General features: G+C 38.6%; 1 protein-coding gene across 5 annotated transcripts in view; it reads right to left on the reverse strand.

Annotated features, from left to right (window-relative positions):
• mcf2l2 (MCF.2 cell line derived transforming sequence-like 2) overlaps positions 1-15,158 on the reverse strand; it is an 87,879-nt gene extending 72,721 nt beyond the window's left edge. For 2 of the 5 annotated variants that reach the window (XM_053512525.1, XM_053512524.1), the window contains exon 1: positions 14,835-15,158. In XM_053512525.1, the coding sequence (XP_053368500.1) occupies positions 14,835-14,913 (79 nt within the window). In that variant the 5' untranslated portion in view covers positions 14,914-15,158. Of the gene's footprint in view, positions 1-8,656; positions 8,797-14,834 lie in introns of those variants that run through there. The other 3 variants (XM_053512529.1, XM_053512530.1, XM_053512528.1) reach the window with 3 other exon arrangements.
• Between the last annotated feature and the right edge of the window lie 232 nt (positions 15,159-15,390).

A 15,390-nucleotide genomic window follows, 5' to 3' on the forward strand; every position in this document is an offset into this window, starting at 1 on the left:
TACTCTACCCTTCATGTGCAATCTGAATTTTATGTGTAATCTAATTTTGCATTTCTTTCAGTCCAGTCTTCGTAATGACTGAACTTTGATGTTATTAAAGATTTAAACAATTCTAAAATAATAAAACATGCATAAATAAGTGCATAACTGTACGTGTGTCTTTTTTTACAAAGACGGATTCATGCTTGAATATGCATCTTAAGACTCTGGTTCCACTAATAACTATTAACTAAACCAAATAAATATTAAATAAAATTTTTTTTTTGAATAAATTGCTGCTACCACAATTGGTTTAGTGATAAATAATTCAGTATCACACAACAAATTTGCCTTAATTTACAATGGTATTTCAAAGGAGAAGTCCAGCTATACAAAAAAAATACTTGAAACCGAAAACCCACCGGCCTTGTGATATTAATCACATTTTGGGAGGTCATGAGCCTAGTATGACTCAATGTTTTATGCTTCGAGGAAAATCAGAACTAATCCGAGAAGGCCTAGCATCTAATCAAGCCACACAGCAGCAATAGTTCAATTGCATAATCAGTTTGTGTTGTCTAACACATTTACATAAACTACACACTAAAAAAAGATCCTGAAACTGTTTTTTAAACAAACAAGTTATAGATATGTCTGTCGGATTATCCTAGCGCGCTATTCAGATATAAACCTTATTCAAATCGCTTTCATCACCCAAGCCTATTCAATCAAAAGATTTCTTTGTGACACAACAGTAATCTTATTAGAGCAGTTTTCCCTCCAAGGATATAAATTCTATTTTACAAAGTCCAAGAACAAGCATTAAATCCAAAACATATCATAGAAAGCAAAAAGCAGATTTATGCATTTAGAAATAGCTGTTACATGATCCAAATGGGTAATGTGAGCCGTCCATTAAAGAACAACCATGTGGGTCTTTATGAACAGTGTTGTTTGTAGCATGCCTGAGTCTGACCCTGTTCAGACAAATGGGTTTGATTATATTGGGCTGTTTCTATGATGGTACGTGTGCAGTCCAGACATCACATACAAATAAATAAACACATAAATAAATCAAATACATGAATAAATAGACCAGAGACTGGCTGCAGCTGGTTGCTGAAATGTTTCCAAATAATTTGAAAGTAATTGGACTCTGTGTTCAAAGTTTAGAATTACAAAAGGAATAAGCGATCACTCAAAAAAGCATTTTTTTTTTTTTAACTGGGATGTTTATATCAAACCGAGACTTGAATTACAAGAATTGCAGTACACACAACTAAAACATCTGAAAGGTGTAAACATTATACACTGTAGAAGACAGAGGTGGGTCAAAGCCCACTGCAGTTGTTCCCGTGAACATTCACCTAGTGGAACACCTGATCCAACTCGCGAAAGAAAGAAATGTGACTGTGGGAACTGTACACACAATCACTCACTAACACCACTCGCGCATTACAGGAACTCGGCTAGGAGTTATTGCCACGTCCCCGTCTAGCCCTGACCTCGTTTAAATCCATTTCTACATCTTTGGGCCATGAGATGAGTTCATGGGAGGCCAGGGTCTCAGACATGAAGCTGGCAGTCCGATCATGGCTCCTGAACTTTCTTTGATAAGTGTATTAATGTGGCAGGCCCCTGAGAAATATAGAGAAATAAATCTGCAATATCAAAAGTCTATTGGAGAAAAAGTACGGGGGAGCACTTCATGTCTGCGAGCACTGAGCATTGTGACATGTCTTGATAACTTTGACCTTTGATACAATTCACAGCAAGTTGAGCCCATTTTTACTGGGTATTCTATCTCAAACCACTTTGTTTGCACTCAGGATGTCAGTTCTTGTAATCTCTATTTAAAATACTGTTTAAACACCATAACATGTTTGACATACAATGCAGCACAAGGAGTTCATTTCTGGCAGCCAGGGCAACAGCCAACACAAGTAGAGCTAAATTAAATGTTCTCATACTTACTATACACAGGGACAGTAGACTGTTGTCCCAAAAGCATGCACTCATCCTTTTACCCAGTTTAAAAAATGATTAATACATCCCTAGTTTTGACTTAGAACTCAAATGCAACTAGTAACTAATACTTGTATACGTACATCAAGAAATTTAACTGCATACTTATAAGCGCATTTAAAAAATAAAATGTAAAAATGTTAATTTTGGAATAAACTAAAAAATTTTACGTGTTACCGTAAAGTACCCGAAATGAAGGTGTAAGATTGCGTTTATTAAGTAGATTTTAACATTACACTCATGAGTGCATATTAAAAAATATACAGCGCCATCTGTGGAATTTTGAGATGAACTAATGATTCGTTCAAGGTTGATTTTTTTGATATAAGGGCGTTTTGCGTTTCAAATTCTAATTAGTATATCTTATCTTCCTGTGGGCCAAATGCGATAAAACAAAGCCTGTATGTTACATCAAGCTTAGCCAAATGCACATGTGAAAACCGCATTAAAATCTGTTCAGTAGTTTTTACTTGATGCTTACACAAACAAACAGACAAACAGATCAACAAAAATTCCAAAAACCATCTTCATGTGCTCTATTACTCATCTTACGTCCCCCCCAATTTATTTTTTTCAAATATCTTTAATATACAGACACACCAACTTTACAGTTTGTTATATGTATACAGCGGATTTGTACATCAATGTATACATTTAATATCTCCTATAAACATAACTACTTAAACTCTGAATATATCCATCATGTATAAACTAAAAAGGGAACGTATTCTGACTCTTTATTATTTTGTCAGGATTATAAAGCTTCTTTTAAATGTGTGATGTATTTTGTGTTTATGAGCAAGTTCTGCACTATTAGTACCAAAAAAACCCAGTGATAAACACACCTAAAAATTCTGGTTCAAGCTAATGCTTTTGCACATAAAATACTGAATCATCTGTTTAATCACATTCTTCACATACACAAACTCCAGTGCATCAAGTTCTTTTCGAACCATGACTTTTGATTGTGCACAATGAGTTAACATAGTTATAGGAGGAAAAAAATACCTTTATTTCTCTATATAATAATTTCCGCTACACTAATGCACCAATCACAGTGTTTCACTAGAGTTTGGATACTATCAAGGTAGAAGGTTTTCTCAGTACAGTATGCTGAAACCATGATCGGACTGGCCTCCCAGGAACTTCTTTAGTGGCCCAAACATATGGAAATGTCTTGGAGTGAGGTCAGGACTGTAAGGACGATGTGGCAGTAAGTCCCAGTCAAGTTCCTGTAATGTGCAGGTGGTGCCAGATGGGTCTCTTTCACAAGTCGTCGACAAGTTATCCCTTGATTTTGAATGTTCACAAAAATGACTCCAAGCAATCTTAACCGTGATCTTCATTCACAGACTTACTGTATGGCCTTCTTCAAAATGTCTGCACCATTCAAAAGCTTTACTGAGGTGAAGAGTCTCCTCCCCATACTGTGTTTAAAAGTCTTATTGAAATCTCAATTAATTTTTACAGCTTCATTCACATTAAATTCAAAATCAAAATAAGATAGGAAAATACAAAAAAAGGCATAGACCTTTATAATAAAGGTCTATGAGGATAATACAGTACATGGCCTTGATGTGACATTACTTCTGGCTGAGTATATTCGTTGAAAGACAAGCCAGAAATAGCCCTGTCATTTCTGTGTCTGGCAATTCAAGGTTAACAGCAGGCTGAGACTCTGTGACTGAATAATGAATTGATTCGTGTGAAGGTTCCAAGATAAAATGCTTTAGAAATGGTGCGACACTGACACTAATTGCAAAATCCATATTCTATGAATATATAAAAGGCAATTTCCCATTCCTTCGTAAACTGGTGTCTGGATGCTCTGGATGCTTAAGGGAAGATCGAAAGCTCCTCGATTTGGTAATAACACATGACATTGTCACAACTGTTCTGACTCCAATAAGAGTTGTTTTGTAAAAACCACTGTAGAAGAGATTTTAAATTCCTCAAAAAAAGAATATACAGTTACAGTCAGCAATTTAACAGCGAGTCAGGTGCCTCTAGACATTGTGAAACCAAAAGTTTTAATAAATACATCCTTTTTTTTGGGCCATGTTGGTTTATACAGATATATGATAACATACATTGGGAAGTAAAAGCTACAAGAAAATGGAAATGTTTGGTTTGGTGATCTGGTGATTACATTAAGTTCAACAGAAGGTCAGACAACAAAAACTCAGAAATTACATCTAAACATAATAAAAAAAATCTTTCAATTTACCATATATACAGTACAGTATACAGTGGAACCTTGGATTACGTAAACCAAATTGAATTTTTCCATAAGAAATAATGGAAACTTAAATTATTCGTTCCACAGCCCCCCAAAAAATTACATAAAAATAGTTAAAACAAAATATAAAGTAAAAAAAAAATAAATTAACCTGCACTTTACCTTTAAAAAAAGGAAAAATAAATCCCAATGTATTATGGCGTTATATTCCTGCCACAATTCTGAGCGCGTGGTTTGACATATTGAGAGCAGAAAAAGCACTCTATGCGCGTGCAATGTCTCCACTGCGCGCTCAACAGCTCGATTCTGCGCGTGCAATGTCTCCACTGCGCGCTCAACAGCTCGATTCTGCGCGTGCAATGTCTCCCCTGCTCGCTCAACATATTCTCCGTGCAACATTTATTTTCTGTGCGCAACATTTATTTTCTCGACTCTGCCTGTACGCTCGCTCAACTTTGTCCAGTGTTACAAAACTGCCACAAAACCAGCCAATCACAGACTTCCACACACTACTTCTGATTGGCTGTTCCTCCTCTATAAGCCGGCAATATCGACCGCATAACGCATACTATAATTTGTATAGTGCTTTTAAAATGGCCATTGTCTCAAAGCAGCCTTACAAATAAATAATACACATACATATACATAATATAAAAATAAATTATATAAGGGAAGCAATGTAAATAAAGTTTTTATTCATAAATATTATAAACAAATATTATAGTATTTATTTTTTATTTAATGAAGTATTAGTATATACCAGTTTTGTTGTGCGAGCGTACAGGCAGAGTCGAGCGCGCACAGAAAATAAATGTTGCACGCGAATCGAGCTGTTGAGCGCGCAGTGGAGACATTGCACGCGCATAGAGTGCATTGTCTGCTCTCAAAATGTCAAACCACTCGCTCAAAATTGTGGCAGGAATATAACGCCATAATGTATAAGTGTTTCCGTTTGTGCGCGCAGGGGCTGTGTATGTGTGTGTGTGTGTGTTCGCGTGTGTGTGTGTGAGGCTAGAGTAAGTGGAGACTTTAGCCCCTCCTGTCTCTTCTTTCTCATCTTACACAGTAAATCTTTCTCCTCTCGTTTGAATTAAACACACACACACATTAAAGGAAAGACTGTTGTGAGCTTCTCCGCTTTATTTTTAATGTTGCTCGCAACAGCGTAACAGCCCGTTAATTCATGCTCGTGTAATGATGAGATGGAAAAACTGGTCGATGCATGCCCGTTCTTTTATTTGCTGCATTGTTAGATTATATTACAAACTTTCTGGTGGATCCTGCACTTAAATCCAACAAAAAAAATTAGTGAAGAACAAAACTCAGGCTCTATATTCTCGCTTACATCTCGCAATCGCATTCACACACACCAGACTGCATTACCCACAATGCATCTTCCGCACTGGACTACACCTCCGTAAACAGCTTTCATAAATCAACCTCTCTCTTCCGCAACACTGTTTTGTTGGCAAAAAATTTACAAGGAACATTGCTAACGATACTCATGTGAGCGCATACTAACGGAATCACCGCTGTAAAGTAAAACAAACAAACAAATGAACCTGCACTTTACAGAAAGAATCGCGACAAAGCAGAGTTTCTGTGTAGAGCAGAGTTCCCTTGCCTTAATGTGTGTGCGTGTTTGTGAAGCAAAGGGGGTGCTTCACACACAGCGATAGGCTGAGGAAGAAAATGGATTTTTAGCCTCTGTATTGAGACTTTCTTTTGCTTTAATCGTGCGCACACACGTGTTATAATAAACAATACATGCACGCTTTACACACGCATACAAACACAAAATAAAATATGTTTTACCCACACATACATGGTCACAGTGTTATAGTAAACAGTACATGCGTGCACGGATGTTGATTATACCAGTAAGAGATACGCACTAAGACCCAGCAGGGGAGACGTTTACCCACATTTCCGCAGCACACGAGAGAGAAAAACCGTTGGCTCAGTTGTGTTCACGTGACGCTCGCCGTCAAAACAAGAAGCGCATGCGTGATACATGATACTCTGTGCTCGTAAACCAAGACAATGCTCGTTTTTCAAGTCAAAATTTATTTTAAAAATCTTTGCTCGTCTTGCGGAACACTCGTAAACCGCGTTACTCATAATCTGAGTTCCATTGTATATATCTTCTATTTCTTCTATCCTTCCATCTCCATGCTACAAAAGCACCCATCTCTATTTCAGTTAAACATCTGATCCCTAACACCAAGTGCGAGCTGTCAGTCTACCACCACTGAGACAATCCCCTGATGACAAAGTGTCAACAGCAACTAAGAGATATATTCCACCTTGATAGCGTGGACAGAAGAAAAGAGGTGAGGAAGGCATGCTTCTCCTGATGGCCAGCTCCGTCTCCTTGCACATGGTCAGAAGGCGGTGATACGATTCCATCTCTCCAGATGAGATTCGCACTACTGAGTAGGATCCCCAGCCTGTGTGTCTCCCGCATGCCGAGCACCTAGCTGCGATAGTCTTGTAATGCAGTTTGGTGTCCATGATGTAAAAACTATGCTTCCTACAGTACTGTATCTGCGTTGGTGTGTGACCGGTATAAGCAAGGTCAGCTCAGAGCACAAGGATCAGAACAGAAAGGTCACTCACACAAGCTTAAGCTGTTAATTCCTGCTGGTTCCTTTCCGCACAGGCTTTGTGTACTGTACTCTTCCACACTCCTCTAACTGAGAATGCTCCATTTTTTAACCGCCCAACATCCAGCATGCACACACACACACACACACATGCATACACACACACTGTCCTTGAGTCTCCTTACTGCTGCAGTGATTCATAGTCTCTGCAGAAGTGTAATGCAATAGTTGCTTTCTATGATGAGTGTCTTATATACTTAATAACATACACACACAATTAAGGTTTTCTGTAACTACAGTATAAACCTTTTAGTCACGTTCACTGTTGCGGAGCATATGAAAAATCAAAATCACTTTATGATATAGCATAAAACAAAGAGGTGCTTAAAATGTTGCATATCATTTACTATATATTATTTCAAAAATGCCAGGATTTTCCTACTGGTTATTATTAGATTTAAATTCTGCGAGTGTGTGAATTGTTTACAATGGGGTTAAGGTCAAGACTCAAAATGTGTTAAAAGATTTTTAAACGGTTCCTCATGCGCCCAGAACCACCCTTTTACAGTTTGAATTGTGCAAAAATTCCTGGTCCATCAATGCAGAACAAAAATCCTCTGATGTGATAACTCATTCAGTACATTCAGATCATCAACTGACTTTATTTTATTGCCTGAAGATAACAAATAATAACAAATGGTTTTCTTATGGACACACAGCTGTTTAGTCGCAATCCTAGCGGTTCTCATTACATTGTGTGTGTAGAAATGCTTGTACTTTCACTATTGAACATAGCTGTGATTTCTACTATTGATTTATTGTATTTGTACAATGAGGCCTCACCAAGCATGTAAGATTTTGTTCTTCTGCGAAGTTGAAGGTCAGAAATACATTTTTTGATTTAAATTTTTTTTTGAACAGATCTTAACCTAATTCCAGGAATTTCAGCTTCAGGAATCTCCTTAGTTGTTTTCTTTGCTTGGTGTAGGCCAACAATTTGCCTCTTTTAAAACACAGTTAAATCTTTTTCACCAACATGAAAGAATGGCTGCCAGCAGACAGACAGATGGACAGACGAACGGACGGACAGACAGATCATTTTATTAATCGCAAAGGGAAATTATCACGCTGGCAATTATTCAGCTCAGGTATTTGCTTCTTTAAATCCAATTGGCGACTTTTTTTTGGCAGGCAAAAATGATACCACAATATGGATCATCATCATCATCATCATCAATCGCTGTTGATTTTGTCTGTTGGTCATTACAGCATTTACACTATTAAAATCATGCTAAACAATCCTTACAGGGATTTTCTCCATTGTTTTCCTATTAATATCGACCCATCTATTAACCTAAGCTGGTTTGTACATGTACATGTATTTTTCATTTCCATAGACACATTTTCCTGTATTAAGGGAATAAAAACGTCAAGTCTACAATTCCATTTTGGTTTATCAGCTTATCCTACCTAACCAAAATAATTGCTTCATTGTTTATTGGTGTGTTTACACAATAAACATATTGTAACATACAGTATCCCTAAAGGCACTTTACTAAGAAAGAGTGCTCGCACAACATTACACTGTGTATTAAAGGTTAACCACACAGAGCTCCTTCTTCCCAGCATCACCAGGAAATTCCACCCAACACTGACCCACTGGATACAGCTCAGGGCAACCTGCCTAGCTCCACAGACCTCCACACAAACTCACTCTGTTTTCGACACAGCTCACACAGTGGATGTCATATACTGTACATTATACAGGGAAAAAGAACCTGATAAAAGTGTAATGATCCAGACTTACACATTATGGATCCCATCATGAAGAATAGTCTGGGTGTGAGGCACTCAACCACCCTCTCCTTGTCTTGTCTCGCTATCTCTCCTTTCAATTAGACGCCAAGATGTTCTGTGTCTCGTTCTGAAGCCGTGGAACAAACTGGCACGCTTCTCTCAAATATTCTCAACAATGCCAGAAGCACTGGCTGGGGGCGTCCCCCTTCCTCTCCCACCCTACAAGACATTCATCATAGTGAGGGGCGTTTCTGGTTATAGACCATCAGTGGGAGCTTCAGACAAACAGGGGCTGATCCTTTCCGCTCTCCAGTCTTCAACTAATTCTCCACGCACACAAGGCTTTACGCCGCTAGGAATGCTCTCTTCTCCCAAAGCACACTGTGGCACAGAGCAAACTTCATCCTGAAAGTAAGAAAAATGCTCGACAAACACTAGGGACTTCTCAAGTAAAAAAAAATAATAATAAATAAATAAATATATATATATATATATATATATTTTTTTTTAAAGAAGGTAGTACTGACTGGAATTGCTAAGTATCTTTGACAAGATTAGAGGTTCACAAGTTCACATTTCCCTCTTCAGTCTACATGGGCATTTCTCAGAATGGAAAGCTTGTAAAACCATAAAACCCGGTGCTGTTTTCTGTCACCCTGCTGTGTGTGGGGAAAAAAAATCTGTGTGTGAACAGTGTTCTAAGCCGAAAAGCCTTCAGTGTTTGTAGCATCTCTGAAAGGTCACCAAACTGTAGTCTGTATTAAAGTCACCATACATATTATCAATGTCACCATAAAGTACGTACATGTACAACTGGTTGGAAGTAATAAGATTATATTCTGCTTAAGAAACCTGTGGCGTTTTGTAGTGATTTTTTGAATCACATTAGGATTAACATAAAGACCAAAGCTAAAGCTATTCATTTAATGAGAATACGATATGGACACACATGCATGGAAGCATGAATACAAAACACATCAAAGCAGAAACCGATGCCATGATGCAGGCTTAATGAAAGCCACAGTAGTAATCTGTAGTAATCTTGATTGTGCAGAATAACAGAACACAATTCCAAGAGTAAAAAAACGACTGTTATTTCTTTATATACTGTAATCCCCTGCTACACTAATACACTAATACACTTATACCGCCGTTCCACTAGTGCTTGGACAGCATCAAGGTAGAAGGTTTCCTAAGTGCTCCGGAGCCATGGTCAGACTGCCTGCTCCGCGTCTGAAAGGCTGGCGTCCCAAGGACTCCCTTAATGGCCCAAACCTGTGTAAATCACTTTGAGTAAGGGCAGGACTATACAGTGGAAGTGACAATAACTCAACACTGAGATGCTGCAATGTGGAAGTGCTGTGCGTGAATAATTGTGTGTACAGTTCCCACAGACAGATTCATCTCTTCCCACTGGCTGAATGTTAACAGGAATGATTGCAGTGGGCTGTGATTCATTCACAGACCTATGGCCTTCTTTAAAATACTTGCACCATTCAAATGTTTTACAGTGGCTAAGAGTCTCAGTTTGATTCGAACGCCACTTTTCAATTGTTTCTAGAACTACTTCTAAAAGCTATTTGAGTTTTTTTACTTGTAAATTTTTACTACAAAATCGCACAGCGCCAGGGTCTCCAGTTCAAACCAGATCTCAGGTGACTCTCTGTGGGAAGTTTCGCATGGTATAGATGCTGCCCTCCCTGTGGGGGCATCGCTTTCAGGATGCATTCTAACCTCACGCCCATAATAAAACATCCAAGAAATCTATAAGAATAATTTGCAAATATTTCCCACCTTTAAACCATGGGGGGGGAGGTACAAATATTTGCACTCAACTGCCATAGAGACACGTAAACAGGAAGGAGGAGTTTACGAAAAAAACATTGTCATGTCTAGAGTGTGGACTTCCTCAGGCTCTTCCCCTTTAAAACAAACCTTAATGCAATAATCCCAGCCATGCTTCCGGTTTTTGAAACCTAGAGCTCGCTGCTAAAACTCTGTGTCCAAACAGTGCGGTCATATCCTTGTAAAGTACCAAAAGAGCTATTTGGTAGCTATCACATAACGCCAACACAAACATAACACCGACAGCAGACTATCGGCATAGACACACACACGCATTACTTATTTAAGCCTTTATATAAGCACTCAGCAGCACCGCGGGAGGTTAAGGTCACAGCTACCGCATGCACTTTAGAAGTTCAAACTTATGTCTTTTACAAAGACTTCTCTTTTTTCCCTCCAGCTGTTTGGAATGTGCACTCAAGCACAATGTAACCTACTGACTTGAGAAAGAGCTTCTCAAATAGGAAACAGTATAAAACGTGGACGTCATAGGACGAGGCGTGAGAGGAGGAACGCTACAGTATAATGTCCCACAGGTACAGTAGTGGATCTGCATCAACAGGAAAAATGCAACCATCTGAAGCAGTTAACTTACATTTTACTGCTCTATAAAAACAAAACAGAACAGAATATAAGATATTTTCCAGGAAGCCACAAATTGCAAAGGAAAAACAAAGATGACGATTAAAGGCCATAGGTCCCATTGAATAGCAATGCTGTCTTTAGGCTTTTGTTTCGTGATAAACAGTACTGATACTGTAGGATATCAGTTGACAAGAAATAAGGAAGGAAGTTTTGACGTAATATTAGACGATGGGCTTCCAACAGGCGAAGGGTGAGGGAAGGAAGTCCAGTGACCTTCCTATTGTTCACCCTTTTTTAAATCTGCAGTAGAACCGGGGTTTGGTTTTTTTGTTTTTTGTTTTTTGTAATCCGTCTCTCATCTAAGCACTCAGCTTGATTGTGCAGGTTTGGATGTGAGATCACATTTAAGATCAATCAACACAATGTCCATAGACAAGTTCCTGAGTTTATAACAGCTATTGTTCCAGGATACAGTAGTCATGGACAAAGCAACTCATTTTCAGAGATTAAGTGAAAGAAAACATCCTTTCCAAAGAAGGTAAGCTATTTGAATGAATGCAATGATGAGAAAACGTTGAAATGTTGATTATACAGTAGCTGTGTTAATTTTTACACCATTCTTTTTTGTGTTTATCTTTACGCCATTCTGTCATAACATTTACACATTAACATTGATTATCAATTATATAGCAGTAAACTGGTGACAGGATCATGGACACACAAGGCTGACCCATGCCAGCAAGGACCAAATACCAGCCCAGCCGGTAACATCCCAAAGAAAAGACTATATAGCACAAGCGTCAGTGATGGCCACGATAGACAGGTACCAAAACACCAGTGCACCACAGCCCACTATGCCAAAAGGCAAAGAGCCCAGGGCCAGCCACCTGACGTCCAAGCCCAAGATCCTAGTCTGATCAAGCACCCAGGGGATGTACCAAACAAACAAAGTCTGATCCATGGAGAGGCCGCACCCAACAACCCACAGAACCCAAAGGATCCGCTGCCAACAGTCTGGTGCCAGATACTTGTGTAGCAAGTATTTCATACTACATATTGAGTGTTGCATAGCAATTTCATTTCATAAAATTCAAAATTATTCTAATTATGACTTGAATGGTCTCAGGTGGCTGGCACAAATGTATTAGTACTGGTTTCACAAATCTGTATCCACTGGTAACAACTCGAAGAGTTCGGGTAAATAGTTCAGTTTAGTTCCTAAAAGCACTTCTGTCCAAGAAAGTGAGATAAGCCATACTGCATTCACTAACACTCTGACTCTGTTGGCATTTCGTAGGATTTTAACTTGGTATATCCATGACCCTGTTTGCATTTACCACTAATTTATTTTAAAGGTAATTCTGTGTACTTTGATTTAACAAGCCCCCATGTAAAGATGAACACATAATACACACAGCTTTATTTTTCACCACTGCGAGCTCAGTGGATGTAAAGTCAAGGCCGTGCTTAACTACTGTACACAAATCTAACCAAACATTTGTTTTGATAAATCCTACACTTTGCATTAGACTTTTCATAAGTCCAATATACACAAACATCACGTGCCAACGCGCCATTGAGAAATGAGGGCCTGGCTGTTTGTAGCATCATAAATAAAAGAAGAGTGTTTTAAAGGGACCGTGTGTAAATACATTTTTTTTTTGTGTGTGATTAGCCCCACATTAATTAACATCACATCTCTGTTAGCTTGTGAGTTTGACGCATGTCTGCCATGCTCTGTCATTTACTACATTCTACTGAGCAGATCCCTTCACAATTTTCCATGAGTCTTTCTAAATACTCTGGCTGTGTTAGGTTTCCTTAATCAGGGATCCTTAAATAACCACATTTTCCATTATTTTACAGACTTAAAGTAATGGCTTGGCCAGTGACTGTGAGATACAAATATCTTATTTTCTATTTTTTTTTAGCAGCAATTCAATTTGCTTAAATGACATTAAAGAGTAAATACTGTTTAAATATATTTTTTGTGTTTTTTTTAAGTTGCATTTTTTAAAGACTTTCATCAGCAATGATGAAATGTGAGATTTGTGCGCCTTTTTACACCCTGTTCCCAGTGAACATCATACCAAAAAAAAAAAAAAAAAAAGATCACTGGCCCATAAAATCCAGGGTCATACAATATCACAGCCAAAGGCTACCCACAATATAAAGTAACAGCTAATGGCGCACTACTTCCATGGCCTATTCACCACAACAGTACGCAATTTGAACAAATATGCAAAGCTAGCTCATGAGCAATATTAGAAAATAATAATAATAAGTTTAAAACAAGTATTATTCCATATAAATCAACAATTTACATTAAAGCACTGAGGACAGCATTAAGAAATCACGCAAAAACAATGCACAGATTTCGCCCATATGCTTCTCTTTTCATTAAGAAGACTAGCAGGGTAATGAATACTTTAATAAACATTAAACGCTGCTATATAACCATACGTGCTTGTTAAAGAGGAAGAACAAGTAAATCACTTCACATTTTATAGATCCATAAAAAAAAGAATCTATACCTTTGAATCTATAGACATCTATATGCAGAATTTACGCAGATGAGTCACCACAAGTGAATCACAAAAGTGGCCTTATTGGTTACAATATGCAGCATAATGCTTTTATTTTCACAAACATGAAATATTTATGAGCTTTTAAATATAAGACATAGGTTAACCAAATACTCTTAGTGATTCACAGTGTGGTGATGTCATCAGGGACCAAGCAGAAAGCTGATTGGCTTAGGATTGGTTTCAGTGCGTCATGCAGTTACAGCAAAGAGTGAGCGGTAACGCCTCTGACCCTGATGTCTTTTCCCGCTTTGAATTTTTACACGTTTACTATAAAAAACAATGGCCCATGCATCAGCATGACACATAAAATCACTGATAAATGCTCCTTATTTGCACTGAGATAAAACTGAATATTGTATCTGTCTCAAACAACATTTAATCCTATTGTGTTAGTAAAATGCCAAAGACCACGTAAGAAGACTTCCAGTTATGAATTGCATCATGGTTACCGGCCAAGGTCAAAGTACAGTCATCTCGCACGGTGGCAGCCATTTACTTGTAAGGTGCTCAGAAATAAGCTTTAAACACAGATTAGCGGATAGGGTTGAAATTTAACGGGTGTTTCGAATCCATCTTAAGCCTCAGCTGGATCGGTAATTGGGATTCCCTTGTGTGCTGTGAGAAGGAAGGTGGAGGCGTTTTAGAGGTTATACAGTGATATGAATCAATGTAGTGAGGAGAGCTGGGGAGGTCTGGCTCAGTTTCTATGGCAACGTGTAGCCTGTCCCGTGAGGCCAGCCTCAGCACCAGCTCGGAGGAGAGGGAGGAGGAGGAGGAGGCTCTCAGAAGAAGCATGGCACAATAACCTACTTCCTTATGTATGTGTGTGTGTTATGGTAGAGTATATTGTTCAGTCACTACAAACGAAATGTTCAATTTGTTTGGAAAACAGATTACAAAAAAATAATAATAAAGAAATTATGAAAAATTACAATAGAACAGGCCACACCAGCAATGCTACATTATAAATGTAAGATATTCTCGTTTGTTTAAAATCCAGCTGATGCACTACACTCCAGCATAATATTTACACTACATGATATTTACCCAAAGCAAGAATGCAGGAGTCCAATGATGTAATGATGCTATGATGTAATGATGCTTATCCCCTTTACCCCAGCACCAGCACCACACCCCTTTAATACAAATCTAAAGGATGAGAGGACTCACCAACATGAGTGATAACGCAGCCCACGCGCTCCAGGAACTCCTGCACGGACATCTCTTCCTCCTCCAGCCAGCAGAGCATCTCAGTGCAGCCGGACTCACCTTTCCTTTCCTCTCCTCTCCTCTCTCCTCTCTCCTCCTCTCCTCTCACACAGAGCAGCAGGCAGCCACTCCCAGCCGGGCAAGCACCTCTTAAAGAAAAGAAAGCAGCCGATCCTAGAGGGGTAAATCCTAGCAGAGGCTACAGGGACTAAAGCAGCAGACTAGTGATGCTCATTATTCATCGTCCTCGTGTAAACAGTGTTCAGGAGGACTTTGGAGCCGGTGCCGTGAGTCTGATGCTGGGAAACGTATCACAGAAGAGCTACCTGCCTACAGGGAGACAGGAGGTTCCGTTCAATCCTACATCCAAAACATGGAGCACTGGATTAACTGGACTGGAGCTGGATTCTTCAAAGTTAAAGGAGCATATATTGTATAAAGTATATTAAAATGTAGGTGGGAAAATAAATTATAATGGAATTTAAATATAAAGAAAAACAAAATACAAATATGATAT

Source organism: Clarias gariepinus, chromosome 15 (genome assembly GCF_024256425.1).
Source record: "Clarias gariepinus isolate MV-2021 ecotype Netherlands chromosome 15, CGAR_prim_01v2, whole genome shotgun sequence".
Taxonomy (NCBI): domain Eukaryota; kingdom Metazoa; phylum Chordata; class Actinopteri; order Siluriformes; family Clariidae; genus Clarias; species Clarias gariepinus.